General features: G+C 38.9%; 1 protein-coding gene across 11 annotated transcripts in view; it reads right to left on the bottom strand.

The window, feature by feature from the left end:
* The window catches only part of CSMD1 (CUB and Sushi multiple domains 1), a 1,150,108-nt gene that overhangs the window by 785,991 nt on the left and 347,445 nt on the right, over window positions 1-16,672 (bottom strand). For all 11 annotated transcript variants that reach the window (XM_080586628.1, XM_080586632.1, XM_080586634.1 and 8 more), the window contains one exon: window positions 8,177-8,289. In XM_080586628.1, the coding sequence (XP_080442754.1) occupies window positions 8,177-8,289 (113 nt within the window). The remainder of the gene's footprint in view (window positions 1-8,176; window positions 8,290-16,672) is intronic.

Below are 16,672 nucleotides of genomic sequence, written 5' to 3'. Positions count from 1 at the left end.
TACAATTATTAATAGTTTAAAGTTATACAAGAAAAGATGAAAAGCAAGGTATCTGGCTGTACTTACATGCTAACTATCCATCTAATGTAGCAAATTATGCTACATTTAATGAATCAGGTTAATGGCTGATGGCTTCAGTATGGTAACAAAGCCAAAGATCTATGTTCTGGCCTGCTAACCCAGTGGCTTTATTCTGAAAATAATGGTTCCGCCCTGCAACAGTGTACACACTTTGTCAGTTTAAAGGAATACAAGTATGCAGACAATGGTTCTAGATGAAACTGAGATTTTTTTCTACTTTATTTTAGCAAGAAAAGACATGAAAGCCATAAGCAATCTCTGACATTGTAAGGAGATCTGTAATAAGTACAAAGTAGTTACAAACAGTACCTGTTAATAGGATGCACAGACTTTATTCTAAAAGGCAGAAATTGTTTCCATAAGATTTTTTTTTTAAATGAAAGAAAATAAGCTCAAAAAGAGACTCTACTAAAAATACAATTCTACAAACTAGAAAATCAGATGAGGATGTCTGAAAATGCACTTTTGTCTTGAGAGACAAAATCCCAATACAACTTTCCCTACTTCGTACCAGCCAAATAAACAGCTCTCTTTACAAGTAAGACCAAAAATCAAGTAATCCATAGCATCAGACTTATTCAGATTCATCAAAAACTAGCTGTCAGGTGCATTTCATCTGGGATCTTCATATTAATGGGGGCATTCTGAAGATAAGTGAACTCTGCGGAATATCTGATAATTAGACAATGAAGTAGGATTTAACTTTGCAGACAGACAGACTGGGGATAACACATCAAGGAATTCCTTTGATTAATTTGGCAATCCACATAAGACACTAAGAATAAATATTTTAGTTTCCACATTGGCAAAGAGACAACACAACCAGACCTAACATTTCAAGCAAAGTTAAGCTTCAACAGAGGACAGGCTCCTTATTTGATACCCTTTCTTGATATTGACATCTTGCTATTTGGCAGCAGTCACTGTTTATAATAAATTTGGGGTTGGGGAAGGAAAGAGGCATAGGCTGCTTAACTGAAATCTTACCTCCAGCAAAAATAAGGCTACGAACATGAAAAAATATTCCCCCAAATCCCAGTTGGCTGTAAAATAGAACAAGCATAAATGCCAGCTATGTTGAGTCACATTGCATGACTTGTTTTAGAAAAGTACTTTGAGAAAAGATGTGTTCCATACATTTCTTATGTGGAAGAATTAAAAAAAATAAACTGACAATTCCAGAACACAGTGTGTGTTTTGACCTTGTTTCTCAGCAAACTGTTGCTCTAGGAAGCCCTCCCCCCCCCCCCCAAATTATTTTCCTATTAGCTTTTTGGTCTCAAATAGGAGCATAACAGTTTTGCGGAGGGAGGTTTACAATCCCACTAACTGATTACAAGGTATGAGCCACAGACACAGGTTTGTTACCGGTTCATGCGCCAAGGACAATGAACACACTAGTTCTGATAAGGATCAATCAATCACTAGAAGGCACTAAATAAACCCTCGCTTCCAGAATCAGAGGCCATTGAAAAGACAGTTCCAAAAACATGTCTTAAATCATGTAATCCCCCTTTCAAAGGCTCATAGCAACACAAAAGCTGTCTTTACATGAGAGATTGAGCTACTCAAGAGCTGGAAAGCAGAATACAGCCCACATAGCTCAACACTGGAATAATGTCATAGGCAAGGCTCTTACATAATTATCCCTTCCTTTAGATACATAATTCATTGGTTGATAGACTGGTTGATTCATTGGTCCAATAGAGTTTATTTTTTTTTCTGCCAATTCAAGTAGGATTTGTTCAATCACAAGTTTCATTACAGTGTCTTTTTTTAGGGAAAAAAATCCTAGAACTTGCAATTCAGAAGTTTCTGCCTCGAGCTGTCTAGGAGATAAAACTGCACATCTCTGACTCGTGGTCCTTCAAATATTGCTGCAAGGAAACTAAGTCGTTTTTACTGGAGAAAGGAATCTGCACTTCCTTTTGAACAGATGAAGTTACCCATCTTAATTTTTCATAACTGAAGGAGATGTGGAGTACAACTGTTTTAAATATAGTTATCATTTCTCCTCTGTATAATATATTGACATATGAGAGGCTGGAAAAAGCATACAAGAGTACCTGCCTCTACAGACCGACTTCATTTCCCCATAAATTTATTGTTTCAAGCACTTTTTAGATCTATTCATATGCACTTTAGATCTATGCATACACTTTAGAGAACAAGCTGACAATTTTACCTGTCTCTCCTCACATAAGAGCCTTCATATTCTTAAGTTCTCTCAATACTCGTTCTCTTAGCTGGTAGGGTTCAAGTGAACTCTTCTGAAACCTAAATTACTGATAATCTAGATTAGCTATCAGAGGTCCCGTAGGACCTCTTCTGCTCTGAGATTTTGCTGCTACACATTATCATGTTTTGACCCAAGAAATGCCAACTTTGTTTTTAACTCCGTTACTATTCCTTCCTGCATTACATCATAAACAGTCATTCAGACTGCATCCTTCCAAAACCATGTTATTTTTAAGCAGGTTTGCTAGAAAACGGAAGAATGTTTTCTTCAGTGTAAGGACTGCTGTAACTGTTAGCAAATTCAGCTGACAAAGGAAATCCCAACTTCATTCAGAGAAAACAATTACTTCTGCTCCAAAGAGATGGAACTGTACATTTCAGCCTAAAAGGATCCCATTTGATTATTTCATTTTTTTCCTAACTTTTGGTTTACTTGTTCATGAGTAAATGCACACAGCTCAACACTTTTACAAATACCTCAACTTGAAAAGAAAACTACCAAAACAGTAAACAACGCAAATTTAACTAAAAATAGAAAAGCAAATACATCCGTCTGTTAGTAAACGTTATGACCAAATACACTCAGTCAATGGTAAGACTGCAACCTAAGATGCGTAGCTGAAAAACTATTTTACTACAGAGTTTTAAGAGTTTTGTTTTCCTTACCCAAGAAATGCTACTAAAGAAGAAAGAGTCTGTGCCTTTAACCTTTAAAAGGATTAAACCGAGATTTAAATTGAAATTGTACCTTTCTCCGATTATCACTGTAGGAGAGAGAATAGTTATAGATTTGAGAGCAAACAAAGGAATTCTTGTGAGAAAAATACATAATAAATTAAACAATACACAATGAACTGCTTAGCTCTCAATGTCATCGATATTCTTTTTTTTTGGCCCTCTTCAGAGCTGGATAGGCTAATCTCGTGATGTTCAGGAATAATATTCCAAGTCTCAGAGCATTAGAACAAGCAAAATAAGGAATTACTTAATAGATAATAGAGTACTTAGTGACTATACCATAAAGGTTAGTAGTCTCTCAAATCTTAAACCATTACTAGTTACACTCACAGATGAATAGTAAGGGATAGTTATGCATAGAAATCACATAAAAGTTTGTATTTTCTTGCCAATTTAACTTTCTACTGCTCAACGTGAAATATTTACCTCAGATGCATTATTTGTCTCATATTATTGAGGCAGATTACAGAGCAAATTTTGAACGTGCTCATTCCCATGGAGTAGTAGCTCTTACTATTGTAGGACAGATTGTTTCAAGAACTCTGTAACTACTATTACAGTCAGACACATGGAGAATAAATAGGAAGCCATCACGTAGTGACCCAGAGAAAGAGTTTTACTCTTAAAAAAGCACTGAAAAGTTATTTGAGCACTTGGGAAAAAAAGCAAACAAACCAAGACACCTGCTGGAGAAGCTGAGTGAATGAGCAATGTTAGCTTCAGCCCCAAGGCCTGTAATCTTGACTGGGTTCATATTAATGGCAAAAACAGAGTCTCAGGAAAATTATCTTACTAAGATCATGGAGTCAACACAAGATGTTATTGTCTCCAAGTTGGTCGGGGAAGTCTTTCAGTTTTATTTTTTTTTTTTAAATAGGTTGAAATATTGAACCATAAAAGAAAAAAGAAAAATACGCACCAAGCGACAGATATTCAGGGAGAACAGGAGAAACAAGAGGAAAACAAATTTCTTCAAAGGATTTACACTGATCTACCACTACTTTCTACTGTTGATGCTGAAACAAATTTAAAAAGAAGCTTCAGGGAAGATGCACAAGCAGGATGAAGTGACTGCCAGTATAAATGTTAATGCTGGGTGTGAGCAGAAAGCTTTGAGAATTCAAAGACCAAAAGAAAAAAGGCAGTATACCCTGAGGGCAGGTAGGATAGAGGGATGTGCAAGAGCTCTTCCTTTGGCAAAGAAAACCTGCTGCTGTAGAACAGAAGTCAAAGGAGGTACTAGTACACATTAAACAACAAACTAGATGTACCAGACTTGAGCACTGTCCACCACTCTACATGACAAAACGTGTTTAAAGACGACAGCAACAACAACAAATTGAAATAGCTTAAAATGAGACAAGAATTGCTAACTTTCAAGGGCAGTTTAGTGTTTAGTGGCAGAAGGCAGTGTAGCAAAAACTAAAAGCCACATTTCATTTTACAGTGATGACTAACAGTGTACCAAGAGTTAAGTTTTTCTACTCTTACAGAATTGCTGCAATTAACAGCTGGATTCCCTGAACAAACGCATGGCTGAAAACACTATTTTAGTAGAAAAAAGATTATATAACCACACTACCATGAGTTATTGAAGTACACACGTATAAAACTCTTCAGATATTCTCATCATCTGAGATTTGTTTTGTTTTTCTTATTTCCAACCATACGCAAGTGTTTTGTATGGGAGGAATACTTATGACCTTTCCAAAGAAAACCACTACAACAGCAGTGCTGAATTTTTCTTCTGTTTGTAGCCCTCGAAGCACCTTTTAAGAATAGCTTGTTAATCCCATTCAAGAAAACCCATTAAATTGATTTTAACAGGAAATAAAACAAAATTGCACAAGTTACAAGTATATTGTTGTTCTCTCCCTTCCCCACCAAAGACTAAACCTGATGTTCTATATCATGTAAGGCACTGTCAATAAAAAACACATTACAGAAACAACATTCATCCTTCAACTCCCAGATTCCAAACCTTCAGTCTTGGATTTAATTATTACCTAACAGTGACAACAGTGGTCAATAAATCATTGACCAGATTAAATAAGTTTACTTCTGAAGTTTATAGATCTTTTTACGGTTATATGTTTGAAAATCCCATCAATACAACTTTCCAGAAAATAAGAATAAATCAAGCTTCCATCTGTACCAGAAGTTTGGAGTGCTGATGTGATCCTTGTGGGTCCCTTCCAACTCAGGACATTCTATGATCGCTGAGGAAGACGGAAGTATTACCAGTGTTACAGGTAAAAATACTAGATTCTCTCATGAACACATTTAAGCCTAGTGAAACAATGACACAGTAAATGAACCTACATTTCAGCCTAACACCTAGGCAGCTGCACAGCTACGTCAGTGTCTTGTTAACACTAGTAGATGGCTCTTGCTGGTCTACCGCAACAAAATCGGATTTAGTTAAATATATATGTTCACGTAGTAGTATATGACAGGAAGCAAAGCCAGATATGTTCAGATCACCTTGAAGTCCTTGGAATGCTAGCACGTTGTTTCACCGGTTTCATTGTTAATCCACTTACGTACTGTAAAAATACAGAAGACCCAAATGTTTCATTGCTGCACAGGAAGGGAGCTCTTAAATCAGGAACGTACTCACTAGAACCCACAGATCAGAATCTCAGCACAGGCAATGGCACGCAGTGCTCTCTCCCTGCAGCAGATCCTGGTGAGGTATATCCTCAGAGCCTGTTGAGTAAGTGCTGGGGTGGTTCGTATCCCTTCTTTCCTGTTCAGTGCCCTAACCCCAGTCACCAGGGAGCAAGTTCAGAAGAGCCCCCTGCAGGCACTAAGGGTGAGGCCTCCCAACAGCATCCCCTCTGCTCTGCCAAGCATAAGCTCAGCACTGCAGAGAACTTAGCCCAGTCTAAGTCTTCTGATAGAGTCATTTCTGTCAAACCACCCAACATGATCACGTTTAAAATATTGACTTGCAATAGCAGAGCTAGTTTTGAAGATGCTTGTCAATTATATATTTTTTAATTGCATGAGGTAGCATTCCTAATGAGATGAAATTTTCCTATCCAGAAGAGTGGCCTGTCACAAGAGTTAAAAAGGACACCAGCTTTGCAGACTCCCAGAATATAGGAAGTTTATGCAAATTACTTCTTTTATTTTTCCCTGTTCCAATAACTATTTTTGAATATTGTAAACTCTTCTACATTCCATACAAGAGTTTGTTACAGAATCACTCACTCACAGTTCAAAACTGCATTTCTCAAACTGTATTACAACCACTCAGTGTTCCGAAGTCTTAAATGGCAGCAATCAGTAACAATTTAACACACGCACACCAATGCTTTCAACTGAACAGTAATCCACTTACTCCACAGAAGAATGGAAGAGCTGGCTAAAACCAGGAATAACTAGATACTTTTTACTAAAAGCAAACTAGCTCAGGGATAGGCAACCAACAGAGTGGCTATAAAGATTAGCAGTGACTGGTAACATCTGGCTGTATTCCCTTGTCCCAAACAGGCTGATCACCTACCTACTACATATGTAATAGGAGCCAAAAGGGGTCACTCAAAAACAAAAAAAAAAGCGGGCACAGTTACAGGGATTCTTGATCTATGAGCTTTCAATAAGCCTATCGTCCTTTACAGCAATCATGTTTGATACAGAACTCACCCCAAGTCTTCATAAAATATACACCTAATCCCTCACTACTGCAAATCCTTCCCAAACCATCAGTCCCCACTGCCTGTCCATACGCTGTGACACCGTCACTGGAGAGTTATCCACCGTTTTAGGGGAGCTGAACGTCATATTTCAAAGTCAATTTAAAGATCATGAACATGCCTGGCTTACAGAAATAAATCTGAAAGGGGGCAGAGTTGTTTAATCAGAGAATGGTGCCATTTGTCAATGTTAATTACAGCTCTTCCTGCCTTTTTTTTTTTTAAGCAAGAAAGTAGGCCAGCAGGAAGTGTCATTATATTACAGCCTGTGGCTCTGTGCGTGTTCCTAAGTTGACAGTCGAGAGATGTCCTTTAGCATTCTTCATGTCTTTTTCCATACAGAAAACCGACTGCTCAGCTTGCATAAAAGGATGAAATGTGCTACCACCATACTGCTAGAAGAGAAAGATAAACATACGTAGAAAACAACTTCCTATTGAGAAAACAGCAACAGTTGCTGGTGTTTGTGATGTCTGATGGACCTTCTCAGCTTATCTAATAAAACTTAAAGAACATTAAAATGAAACTTTCCTCACAGCCCTCACTCAAGTTTAGACCAAGTAAAAAGAACACCAAGAGGAAGAAAGACATACTCCTGCTATTCACGCTGACAAGGCTCTGGAAGACAAAGAAAAGGGGGAATAGCAACCAGGGTAAGAAAGGTACTCCTGGGCTACCCACCCCAACCAGAAAGCACAAAGTTAACACATAGTGTTCACAGTCAGTTTGAATGTAATTCTGAAGTTATACTCAAAACACCTTCACTACCTAACTCTAAGAAGAGTTTACAGATCTCAAAGCCTTTTGTACAAGTCGTCACATTACACACATTGATTCAGTCCGGTTTTATGGCTTAACTATTGAATACATAAATGCTCGGCCTCATTTTTCCCCTCAGAACTGTGCAGTCATCACCATACTCTAACATCTTCCATAGAACTGGCTTTGAACTGCTTTGCTTTTTGAAATCAAACGAACAAAAAAGCCCTATATGTACATATATATACACATTTTCCCCCTAAGAAGATTACCGATTGATTTTCAGGACGAGTTAGTATCCATATCTCATCTCATCTTTATCATTAAACCCCTTTAGTCAGGCATTGCCTAAAGAAGTTGTCAAAAGAAATTTAGGAAATAATAAGAAACCCATTTAAACGTAAGCATTTCTGAATCCAGCTTTAGAAACCCAATCAACTTGATTAAAAATCACTGCAGAAATTAAAGTATTAGTTTGATTGAATTCAATTTCAAAATCAAGACTATGGCTACGACGTCGTAAAATTTAAATACACCAGAAAAAACAGGTTATGCAGTAGTCAATGATTCAAACCCCAAACAATGAAAACTGAAACACATTTCAACATCAAAAACATATGTCAAGTAAAATAAAGACCAAGTAGAAAAATTATTCTTACCTTCATAGATAGCTTTGAAACCTTGTGCACTGACAGCAAAGTCTGTGGTGAAACAGAGGGTGAGGATAGATCCTGTGCTCACAATAGATGATGGCAGCTGAAATCCAGATAACCTGCACAATAAAAAAAATGCACTAATGGTTAAAACCTTTAAAATAAAAAATTAAAGCTCTCTTCATACGAATTAAATGCGTTCAGCCTTATAACAATATTCCTACAACCAAACTGCCAACATGTTATGCTTTTTGCTCGTTGCAATAAATACTCACTGCAAAATTTCAACATGTTCTTGAGCTCTTTAACCCTATTTTAACTCTATGTCTGTGCACTCTCCAACACAGAGCACTGAAAGAAAGACGTGTTTGAAACTATCAGAGACAAAGAAATTCTGGATTGGATTCATTTTAAGATCCTTTTGTGTAAGTTTAGGGCACCAGAAGTAGATAACTAGGTCTTGATTCGCAGAGCTATTTGATAGTCTGGGCTACCCCATCTGTCCTCTAGCTGCTTCCTCAGAAAAACATGTATCTTATATGTTCCACTGTTAACTGGTTGTTCTGTCACCTGACTGGAATACCAAAGAAAACTTCCATTTTACATCTTCAAGAAAAAACATACATTTCCTATCTTACAGGCATTCGTATCTTTAGACAAAAACAGAATTTTGGATACACTATTCTTATGCTGCAATACCAATTTTAAGATCATTTCTCCAAACAAACGTTTTGATGCACTTTGAGGATAAAACAGATGGAGAAAAAAAATATTTACTTTTTTATTGAAACATCATTAAAGACAATTTATTGTTACACCTGGTTGACACTGATTAGATGGATGAGGAGCCAACTGAGAGCTTATAAGTCAGGATTAAATGCCTTCAAGTGCAGGGACAGACAGATGACAACATAATGGGGGTCTGCTACACTCCACCTGACCAGGATGACTGAGCAGATGAAGCCCTCTATAGAAGATAGGAGCAGTCATGTTCACAAGCCCTGGTCCTCATGGGGTTTTCAACCACCCCAGTATCCCCTGGAGGGACAACACAGCAGGCTTGAGAGGTGGGTGAACCTCATGAAGTTCAACAAGGCCAAGTGCAAGGTCCTGTATCTGGGTCAGGGCAATCCCAAGCAGAAACACAGGCTGGGTGGAGAACAGACTGAGAGCAGCCCTGAGGAGAAGGACCTGGGTGAGGCACTGGAACAGGTTGCCCACAGAAGCCGTGCATGCCCCATCCCTTGAGGTGTTCAAGGCCAAGATTCTTGTGTTCAGACTTTTTAGCAGTCTTTAAAAAAAAAAAACAACCACCACCACCACTTTGATATAGTTGCAATTTGGATAGTTAAGAAAAACTGTGCCTTTAAAAAAATCTCTTGCCTTTGAAATTTACTGTATTCTGATGCTATAGTTCATTAATTGGTATCTGGAACTGCAGAGGATAAACACCTAAACAGCGTACAACAGATTCACTGAGCTACGAGTTCTGTGCAAAATTAGGTTTATTTAGGACCACCTTCAGTTCTCATACATAAAAACATCCAAGATGAACTCCATGCTTGAATTACAGGAGTCAGGTGGTACCCAGTCTCTTTCCAATTTTTTGGTTTGGAAAACTATAATGACTCTGATGAGTTTTTTTTTTTTTACTTCATTTTTTTTTTTTTTTTTACTTCTGTTGCTTTGGCTTCCTGCTATTTATTTCTTTTTAAACCTTGCCTCCCATGTGCTAATTAGCTGTTTGCTCTAATCTTTTCACCTTCTGTGTACTTGTCAACCTATTACTCCTCTCTTTCCACCTCATTTACTCCAATTCTGGAATTAACCAACTTGATTTTTTCCCCTCAATCCGCAAGCCCCAGAACTACTATGAGGCTTGCCACATCTTACGTTGAGGCTTTTGCATATTCTGTCAGCTTCACTATCTATTTAGATGTTGCAGTTTTTAGGGAAATGTGCTTCTTGCTCTATTTAATAAATCATGGTGGTTACCACTACTGCCCTACATCTGTAGCGTACTATTATGACAGTTCATTATTAATTTACATTATGTATTTTCTGATCTAACATCCATGTTTTTTCCTGCTCTGAGAAGTGATTCAAAGAGCTCTGTTCCAGGAAACTTGCATCTATTGTGGGGGAAGGAATTAAAGAGTCAGGCTGAAACAGAAGATAAAAGGAGATGCCTCAACACATCGCCCTACATAGACAAAAAAAATCAAAAAATTATATAAATGCAGAACCACACAGCTTAAGCTACCTCATTCCTGATCAGTGTCTACTCCACTTGACATGACTTTAGTTCATATAAATGAACCCATTTGAGTATTGACTGGACAGCTTAACCTCTTGTTGCTGTTTCTAGGCCTGTTTGTTTTGATTCTGTTACAATAGCATCACTCCTCTAATATGGACTCCCTAGCTGTTCAGTAAGTTTCTGTACCATCCTCCTTGAAATCCTAGATCATTTGTTAACTTAATTGACATTGAAGTTCACATTAGAGGAAGACAAATAGTTGTTTTACACTTTTAATCAGTGCACCTAAAAATTTTACAACCTACGAAAAGGCAAGCATGTGGTAAACTTCAAGGAAATAATACATCAACTTGAAATATGTTTTTTAGGATTACAGCAATACCAAGAACTTGCAAAAAGATTATGGGAAAGTCTCCAATAGAAGAATTCTGTGTTTCAGTTGTTAAACAGATTACCTGGGTGCCCCTACAGTAGTCTTGCTGTCTGGAATACTTCAGAAAGCATTTTTTCATAGTACTCGAATTCAGTGACAAATGCCGTGAAACTAAGAGCAAACTAAAACTAGACAGCAGATTCTTCAAGGTAATTTCTGGAAGTAAAACACTGCTAACCTAACAAGTCACCTCCCTCCCCTTAAAAAACACTTTTTTCTAAGTAATTGTAACATATGAATCATAACTTGTTTTGCACATTCACTTCGTCATGCAAAAGAAAACACCTTCACATGTTGCTTTAATTTGGAAACATACTTTGGCAACTAACAGCCAGGACTTCGCTGCAACCAGAAAGGGAGCTGTTTAGGTGTACAGGTGTGTGCCAAGAAAGCAGAATTGTTTCAAGTGCCCTGCTATTAAGACATCCATTTGATAAACCTGTACTACTTCATACTGAGCATGAGAATACTTTAGAATATTGATACTTCCTTAACTTTCAGTAGCATGAATTGGCATAAAATGCACACTACAATATTTTTAAACAATAGAGGAAATGTATTTCGCTTGCCTGTAATGAAGAAACAAAACATCTAATTGGAAACACAATGGTACGCACACCAGTACTGACTTTAGCCTTTAACTGAGAAACAAACATTTCATCCTGCATTGTCATCTCTAAACTTGCTGCAGCAAGTGCATTGGAGGGCTGCCAAGATGTCTAGGGGCCTGTAGCACACGATGTACAGGAGCATCGCAGGGAATATATATGTTGAGTCCTTACAAGATGACAACTAAGAGGTGAACCTTACTGCTGTCTTCAGCTACCTATTAGAACAGCATAGAAAAAAGACAATGCAGTTTCAAAAAAGAAACTGGATCTAAAGATGGGAAGGAAGACAAGCGGCCACAAGAGAAAACTCAGTTTTATACTAGGAAAAAGTATGCACCGTGATGGTGGTCAAATGCTGGACCAGCTGCCTGAAAATATCTGGTACCTCCATCCCTGGAGATATTGAAAACCCAACAGAATCATACACAGAATCATCTAGGTTCGAAGAGACCTCCAAGATCACCGAGTCCAACCTCTGACCTAACACCAACAAGTCCTCCACTAAACCATATCACTAAGCTCTACATGTAAATGTCTTTTGAAGACCTCCAGGGATGGTGACTCAACCACTTCCCTGGGCAGCCTATTCTAATGCCTAACAGCACGGCCACCTGAGCACACTGCTGGCTCATATTCAGCCAACTATCAACCAATACTCTCAGGTCCTTCTCTGCCAGGCAGCTTTCTAACCACTCATGTCCCAGCCTGTAGCAGTGCTTGGGATAAAATTAATTTATTTTTTTTATTTTCTTTCTACAAGAAACAAAAAGAGAAGGTCATATCCATGATGGACACACAAACGGTACAGCTCCTTGCAGAAGACTCAAGCACAGAGACCAGAGACAGAAAAAAAAACCTCCAGTCCACAAATGCCAACAGGACATGAATGCACAGCAGCCCCAGCAGGGGTAATCACAGACTTATCTTTTACAGATGAAAAAGGCGACCCTACTCAGCCTCTTGGCAATACTGCACCTATGTGGTCAAGCCCCTTGCAGTACATACTGAAGCTCTTCATGACTCCTCTGGAGAGTTACACAAATGGCTTGATATAGCTGGAGATTAAATCATAACCCAAAAACAGAAGCGTACCACACCACATCCCAAAAACAAGGTAACAAGCAACCTCTGCTAAATATCCCTCTATTAAGGGAATTCCTAGCATTTAAAATCTAGTAGGCTACAAGGTCTAAAGACTCTACAGCCAGAAAAACAGCAGAAAAAAAGCTCCAGAAATACAAGAAACTGTCCCTAGTCCTGAAAAAGACTACACCTTACATGTGTACTTCTGCTGTTTTCAGATACTCACTAGCACAGGGAACTTGGATGATACATTTCGCCTAAACCCTGCTCCATCACTTTAACACCAAGGTTGTAACTTTGACAGCGCTTGACACACAGGTGAAGGCGTAAGGTCACATTCACAGTAAGCCCCCTAATTCCGCAAAAATCATAAGAGACCTAGAACCACAAAGCAAACATGCTAAGTAACATCATCTCCTTATCCATAAGCATGCTCTAAAAATTACTCACCTGAAGAAGAGCTGCCTGCAGTAAAGGCACCTACTACTACACAGCTTGCTTTACTCTAAAAGATCCTACTAGTTGTTACCTCAAAAAGACATGCTTACCTCCCTCAACTTAGAAACACATCAGCCCCCACACTCTGACCCACCTAAAGAACCCTGCAAGTGGCTGAAGGAAAAACAAAGCACTCACCCCCCAAAAAGCAGCTCTAACAGAAGGAGCTCTCCCACAGGCCACCTGCAGCTTATATACCATTAGGCCCACCTGGCACCCAACCAATTACCTGGGAAAGGGGCGGGGCAAAGCAAAAAAGGTAGAAATCAAGCAGGATGAGCAGCAGCTGTGTTGGTTTTGTTTACCTGGCTCAGCTCAGCAGTGTGCAAAGCACAGCACAGAGAGCTGGGCTGTTTCTAGAAGCAACAATTCCTGTGCCTTTGCTTCAGCTTTGAATACTGAAAGGATAATATGGCCAAATAAGTAACCAAAACCATTTCAACTGGAATTAGCTCAAACCTTTCTTCACACTTCCTTTATACTCATGAGGGATGTGGAGGTCTCTATATTAATTCTCTTAGATTTGTAGCTGCTGTTAGTAACATTAACCATAATCTCCTTTTGAATCTGGACAGTCTTGTATGGCAGTAGAAGGATTGCTTAATGTTGACTACCCATGTTTTTCTTTTGGTGGCCTTTTAGGTTCATCGTTTATCATTTTCAGAGAACTTTCATGCAAATAAAGACTAAGCAAGGTCTTAATGAAATTAAGTACTATGAAAACTGGGAAAAATTACTGGGGAAATTTACTGAGAAAGTTTAATACCAGCAAGCCAGTGCAAGTGGTAAAAATAGTTTTAAATATATTCACTTTCAGTGGGATTTGTGGAATAAAGGGAAAGATATAGGGATAAGAAAATGAAACTTCCCTTAACATGGAGAATATTGCTTTTCCCAGCTGTGTAAAATGGCATCAGCATAAACTTCTCACTTCCCCTTGGCCTTTTTGATTTTCAATCAGGTTGTTTTAACCTTTACTGTCTTATACAACATGTGAAACTGAGCACATGGTAACAGGGCCCTGAACAGCATAATCCACCTTCATATTTGGCTCCAATTTCAATAGGAAATAAGATCAGATAACCATAGTCTCTCCTAACCTAAATTACGCAATGAATCTATAGCCCATAAGGAAGGCATGGCCACAGTCTCTACCACAAGCTATAACAGAAGCCAGCACACTCAATAGTTCATGAGGAAATATGCAAGTACTATCAGACTAAGAAGTTTTAGGTTGCTTGTGTAAGTTTATTAACAATTGAATTTTTGCTGAGTGTAGTTAAGGAGTTTTAGTAAGTCCCAACTGTCCATGTAGCAACTGACACACACTCAAGCACAGTTAAATTTGAACTGATCTTCACAGGTGTTTCAAAGACACCCTTGACATAAAAGTAACTCTGTTCCTCTTCCCTTCAACTATAACTTTCTTGTTCCCAGTCACTACATAATTTGTTTTTAAATAAGAAACATTTTGCACCTGGTTGAAGTGGTTAGATGAGGAACATCCAGAACAACAGCTAGAACAACTCCACCAGAAACAGATATCCAACATGAATAATCTCATTTCTTTAGTTCACATTAACAAGAATATGTACCAATTCCACAATTGCCAATAAATAGTGCGTATATGGGGAGGTAAAAATAGAAGCACCTTAAGCATTTTATTTGCTAGATGTGGTACTAACTGATGTATTCAGGTTATCATGTGTCAAAATTTCATTAAGGTTTAAGAAATTCTTTTGGGAAATCTAAGCGAGGAAAAAACACAGTAAAAAAAAAAGACAGAGAGAGGGGCTTCTTCATAACGACTGATTCTTTTTTCAGATTAGGCCAATAAAATCAATGAAGACTATGTTTAGAAAGAGAATCAGATCTGTTACTGATTTTTAGTGTTGTTCCTGGCATGCATGTGTGCATGCAAGACCTCATATCTGTACAGCTTGTTCCCTGAAGGGTTCTTGAAATAAATAAATACACTCCATTTGACAAAAAATTCTTGTCTGAAGTTAGCTATCAGATGTTAATGGCAAAAGCTATTCACCAAAAGGATCAATGTCATTAATAGGAAGGTAATAAGTAAGTCCACGTTCCAATGAATTACCCCAAAAGCAATTTTGGGCAAACCAGTTAAAAAAGGAAAATCTGAGATTTTTTTTTTTCCAAGTCTACAGAAGAAAATAAATCTGATTTTATCATGAAGTGGTAGAAGTCATCAACCGCCACATGAAACACCACAGAGGTGCATGCCATCACTGTCATAGCTTTTTCAGGATGTATACACTATTCCTGAATTTGTCATTCAATCAACAACATCCTTAAGTTCATTATCAAACTTGCCATACCATACAAAAACAGCTACATGGAGGTGCTGCCTCAAAGACTGTGTTGATCAGTTACACATCAGAAAGTGAGGCAAGTCAAAGGGAACTCTTACAAACCAGGACTTCAGCCTACTGCAGTTCTCCAGAATTATCTCACTCACATTTTGTCCAACTGGGAATTATCCTTGAACTGTGCCTTCAATAAAAATCAAGGAAAAACTCCTCTATGTTTTTTTAGACATCCAACATCACCAAGTCCATAATATGCATATGCTACTAGTGGTCTGAATTTAAAAAAAAAAGCAATCAAGATATGACTATGGATTCCTGGATATAGCTTATTAGTGCCTTTGTGGTAGATTGACCTTGGCCAGCTGCCAAACCCTATCCAGCCACTGTCTCACTCCCCCTTCTTAGCAGGAGAGAAGGTAAGACCAGAAAGCCCACAGATCAAGTTAAAGGTTGGGAGATCTCTTCCAGTTACTACCACTGGCAAAGCAGACTCAACTCTGGGAAAGTTAACTTATTGCCAATTAAAATAGGGTTGAACAGTGAGAAAAAAGAAAAAAAAAGAAAAAAAAAAAAACAAAGCCTTCCTCCACACCCCCCTTTGTCCTTGGTTCAACATCATTCCTTCAATCCCAGCTCCTCAACCTCCACAGCCCCGCACTCTACCCCAGGAGCAGCACAGGGTGGGGAATAGGGTCTGTGCTCACTCCTAACAACTTCTCTCAGCCTTTCCCTCCCTCTCACACTTTTCCCCTGGTCCTGCAGGGACTCTCCACAGTCTGTGGTTCGTTTGGGAATATCCACCTGCTCCAGAGTAATCCCCCACAGGATGCAGTGCAGATATCCGCTCAGGCTGCTGTCTCCACAGGCTGCAGTGCAACCTGTGCTCTCTGGAGCACCTTCTCCTCTCCTTCTCTCACCTTGGGCTTGACAGGGTTGTTCCTCACAGTTTTCCACAGTCCTTATTCTGCTGTGCAGTGTTTCACCCTCTTTAACACATTTGCTAGAGGCCATGCCGTATAGCAGGGCCCTCGGAGCCGGCTGGCACCGCCTGCGTCCGGCTTGGGGCAGACCCGGCCTCTCCTCACAGAGGCGCCCTGCAGCCCCCTGGCTGCCACCTGGGCACCTGCGCTCAACACAGAACAGCAAACTGTTAAAGCTTTATATTTAATTTCCTCTGTTTTCATCATCATTTTAAGATGCCATCCCTGGGGGCAAACTCCTCAGTGCTGGCAGTCAGTATAGACAGAACAGTTACCCATAGGTGAAGGCACTTAATAGAACCTA

This window comes from Anser brachyrhynchus, assembly GCF_964034855.1.
Source record: "Anser brachyrhynchus genome assembly, chromosome: 3".
NCBI classification, from domain to species: domain Eukaryota; kingdom Metazoa; phylum Chordata; class Aves; order Anseriformes; family Anatidae; genus Anser; species Anser brachyrhynchus.
Note: the sequence above shows the minus strand (reverse complement) of the source record. Positions and strands in the feature narration are given on the sequence as shown.